The 4,519-nt window shown below is 39.1% G+C and overlaps 1 protein-coding gene across 1 annotated transcript in view; it reads left to right on the top strand.

The window, feature by feature from the left end:
• CRMP1 (collapsin response mediator protein 1) overlaps nt 1-2,158 on the top strand; it is a gene marked incomplete in the record, with an annotated part of 46,029 nt that extends 43,871 nt beyond the window's left edge. Inside the window, 1 exon segment of the mRNA XM_072406456.1 lies at nt 845-2,158. Within this exon segment, the coding sequence (XP_072262557.1) occupies nt 845-936 (92 nt within the window).
• Nucleotides 2,159-4,519: the final 2,361 nt, after the last annotated feature.

The following is a 4,519-nucleotide window of genomic DNA, read 5'->3' as shown; positions in this document are numbered from 1 at the left end:
TAATTATTTTATTTTACATGCCATATGTAAATATGTTTATACATACATGTAATATAATTTTATATTATACTTACATTTACATGCAAGCCTAGCTGTTAAAAGTGACAGTGATAGTTTGGAACAAACTATAACTTAGCCAAGAATTTGCAGCTACAGTTTTTTTTTCTTTTACCGCTTCCTAACTATAATTTATATATTGGTCTTTAGCACTGGTTTGTTAATTTATGTTTTTACAGGAGCCTGCTAGGCTTCACTATATGCTCTGGTCCCTACTAATGATTGGAAAAAGTTAATGGGTTTACTGACCGTAAGATAACTTTGCAGAGGCTACACCAATCCAAAATATCCATCTCTTTATTACTGTAACTGGTATCATACAATTACAGTTGTAAAAATAAATGTTATCTTATATTCTGACCTATATTTGCCTATTAAAAAAAAGAAAAGCCCCATATGCCATTAAAAATGTATTTCTGATGCTGCTAAATTTGGTCTAGGCATCAAGGCATTAGTGACCACTGGTCACAAATGGGCCAAACAGTCTTTTAAAACCATGCACATAAAAATTACCTATATAAAAAACTTTTTTCATCTAGGTTTCCCCTTTAGATATGTGAACCGTACTGAAAATAAACTTTTTTGTAAGTAAGGACCCGTATTCTGGCTATCCTGGTCTGATAGCTTTGTGAGTTGAGCATTTAGTGTAGAGACAACAACCATTACCACAACCACATTAGTCAATGTCAAATGATTGTAGACTGAGATTGTGTTAACTGTGTGACCCCTTTAAAAATACAAAAATATTTGTTGAAAACCCTTACATTTCTTATTGCTTGACTTGTAGGTGCACAGATAGACGATAGCAACCCTCGCCGTACTGGACATCGCATCGTGGCTCCTCCTGGTGGACGTTCAAACATTACAAGCCTGGGTTGAATAGATAGAATGAAGAAACCTTGAGAAAGAGAACAGTCACCGGAACAGTGTTCCATTCTGTGTCAGTGTTATTGAGTTGAGCCCACAATTTTTTTGCTACTAATGAAAACAATGGTCTGTTTTTGTATAGGAAAAGGTGGTCATAGTACTGTGAACTGCTCTGAAAGAATTATCACATTCTTGTCCATAGTCACTTGAAAAGCATGGATCACCCATTGACGTTGTAGAATCTAGACTCCAGCTTTGTCTTGTAGCTGTTTCTTTGCACTGTTAGTTTGTATGTTGGATAGGTAGTGCATGTTTTTTTTAATTTTTATGAAGTAGAACGTGAGTTTCAAGACATGCCAATGTTCATCTAGACACAATGCCAAGATCAACTTTGCCACCGAGAACCGAGAAATGTGAACTTTTATGTATGCAGTAGATTCCTAAATGTACCATGTTGAATTTATTTTGTACTTTTTTTTATTGTATTATACCACAGCCAACAATATCACACACAAGAAATGGGAAACTGGATTAATGCACAGTCCTGAAACCAGGAAATTTCACACTTTGTTTAAACTAGAGTTGGGTAGACTCCAGGCCTCCAGTTACTGATGAGTTCATGTCCCCAGTGCTATAGCAGAGTTATGTTCTCATAGCACTAACTTTCCTTCCGTTCCCTCTTTCTGCAGTAAGCTTTTTACCCAAAATACAAGTTCTGTACATAAATTCTTAACTATAAAGCTGGTAGTTATTTAAACCAAAGTTACAATGCTTCTACTGTCCATAACCACAGATATAAAACTCTCAGCCAAACAAAGACTTTCTTATTCCATTGGATACCTCTATAACTTAACTCCTACAGCCATACTGGTTCAGTGCCAATTTAAGTTGCCATTGTAGAGAAATTGTACTGGATGGATCACTATAATGTAGCAGTAGGTGGTTCTAGTACGAGTTGTACCTTGCCACTGGCCTTGGTTGTATTTCTTATCAAGTTCCTCACCAGCTGGAGGGCAGCAGACTGCCTTATGCCTAATTTAAGCCATTCTACACAATAAAAACTCTGCGTAGAGTTTGGATACAGTCCGTTCTAGTTGACCTAATTTTTACAGTTTTGTACAGTTTTTTTTTGAGTTTGTACTTCACATTGCATTTTTACTTAGGGTTGCATATGACATTCTAGATGTGATTCTATTAAAAAATTCAAAGCTTATGGAATAAATGAGGAAAAATACCTTTGGTGTCCCATTCTTTTTTGTGTATTTGTGGAAGTTTTCTTAAAAATAGGCATTAAAAAACATGAATGGGAATGGTATGGGAAATGATTGGAGCATGGATGTTGATAAAATGTTTCTTGGTAAGCCTCCCTTGGTTACACCATTTACATTATCATCAAATCCTTAGATTTTTGCACCTGTCAACAAGTATACTGGCGTTCTGTTTTTAGACACTTTTAATGGTTTGTTTTGTTACCAGCACAGGCATAATGCACTCTATGCCAAGTGCAGAAAATTTGACCCAAAACATAACCAAGCCTCCTCCATGGTTTAAAGCTTGTATGGGGTTGTTTTATTTTAAAACCTAAATTTTCCATTTGTGTATCAAAAATCTCCAAAGCTCATCTGTCCAAATATTATTCTCCAAGAAGCATTTTAACTTGTCAGAATGAATTTAGGAAAAATCTGGACAGGCTTTATGTTATTTAACAGCAAAGTCCTCCTGGGTTTTCCTCAACTGGGCTGGCTTTCACTTAAAAAGTGGTGAATGAAGTGACCAGACACTGATTATCCTTAACCCCGAGGTTCAGCTTGCATATGTTTGGAAGTTTTATTTGGCTTTTTAGTTTACCATTCTTTCCATCACTCTGCCTGTTCTGTAGTCAATGTTTCTTATATGCCACATCCAGGGAGGTTGGCTACAGTCCCATGGACAATAAACTCTTCAAGGTATTATGTATTTTAATTTTGTTCAAGGTATTACCTTAATGATTCCATAGCCTTTGCTTCCAACATGTGTGTCTTTAATGTTTTTTTTAGATGTCTAGCTTCTCCTCTGCTTTCTCTGGTCCAGGGGGGACCAGGGATGATACCAAACAGCAAAGTTCCTACATTTCTCCATTTAAATAGGTTGAATAAACCAGAGCACCTTCAGCTTTCTTAGGTTGCACAAATAGTCCAGATCCCCCAGGATGGAACCTCTATACCTGCCATCGCAAGAAAGCTTGCCGTGTTTCTTGCACAAGGTTGTAGAGAAGATACCAGGGGACAGACAATGAGGGCAACAACCCAGCAGCAGGACTGGTGTCTGCGTCTTTGTGCAAGAAGGAACAGATGAGGCACTGCCATGATCTAAAAAATTCAATGACCTCCAGTGGGCTACTGAGTGCATGTTTCTTACCAAACTATTAGAAACAGACTCCATTAGGGTGGCAAGTGGGCCTGATGTCCTGTAGTATGCCTGGTACCATGCAGCTCGATTGCCATTTTCAGAAAACAGGCTTGGCAGGTTCACTGCTGGTGCCCTCACAGATGAGCACATGTGACCGACATGAAAGATTCTGGAGACGCCATGCCTGCAACGTTATCCAACATGACCAATTTGGCAGTAGGTCAGTGAAGGCCTGGGGAGATATATCTTAGGGCTACCTATACCCAGACTACTATTTGGTGTCAGGATAAAATTCTCAGACCCATTGTGAAACCTTATGCTGGTGCAGTTAGGCCAGAGTTGCTCCAGATGCTGTACAATGCCTGAGTGTGATGAGAGTGCGTAGGTGTTTCCAGGATGATGAAGATATTGATGCCATTGCGTGTCCAACCCATTCCCCAGACAATATAGACTCTTTGGAATGACAGTGCGTCCGGCTGCCAAATAGGGCCACAGACTGTCCAGGAGCTTGTTACTTTGGGGAGATTTCCTTTTCCTGTAAACACATGAAGAAGTAAGAGGCAATCTCTTCCAAATGCTCTTTCAGGCAGTTGTAATGGGCGTCTAACCATTAAACAGATAAAGGCCACTGGTAGAGCAATCAAATAAGCACTTTACAGCAGCAAGGGAGCCTTGACAAGTTGGGCTTGATTTATTAAAGCTCTCCAAGACTGGAGAAGATACACTATCATGGGAGAACCTGGGTGATCCAGCAATCATTTCCTATTTTTTGGCAAATGTTCAGCTTTGCATGATCACCCAAGCCTTTTCTCTGGGGGAAAGATAATTGACCAGAAAAGATTTAATGACCAGTTGCCATAATGGAACAGAATGTCCTTTTTGTGTCAAGTATGTGCTCTATCTTGCATGGCCCACAGCTTGAATAAGAGCTCAGGGGTCTTGAAAGAAGTACTGAGGAAGAGTGCTACAATCTTTTAGAAGGCCATGTAGAGAACCCTGCAGCCCCTGTGGCATAGAGAATATATTGACTGAGTCACTGGCCCTGATTAATTAAAGCTCTCCAAGGCTGGAGAAGATGCATTTTCATCAGTGCAGCTAGGTGATCCAGCAAACCTGAAATGGACTTCTTCAAAGTCATTTGCTATTTGCCAGCAAATGTTTTGAATTCTGGACCAAATTGATTCCAGGTTTGCAGGATCAAACTGGT

The sequence above is a fragment of the Pyxicephalus adspersus genome, chromosome 3 (genome assembly GCF_032062135.1).
Source record: "Pyxicephalus adspersus chromosome 3, UCB_Pads_2.0, whole genome shotgun sequence".
In the NCBI taxonomy this organism is placed as follows: domain Eukaryota; kingdom Metazoa; phylum Chordata; class Amphibia; order Anura; family Pyxicephalidae; genus Pyxicephalus; species Pyxicephalus adspersus.
The sequence above is the reverse complement of the archived record's forward strand: the minus strand, read 5'-3'. Positions and strand labels throughout refer to the sequence as shown.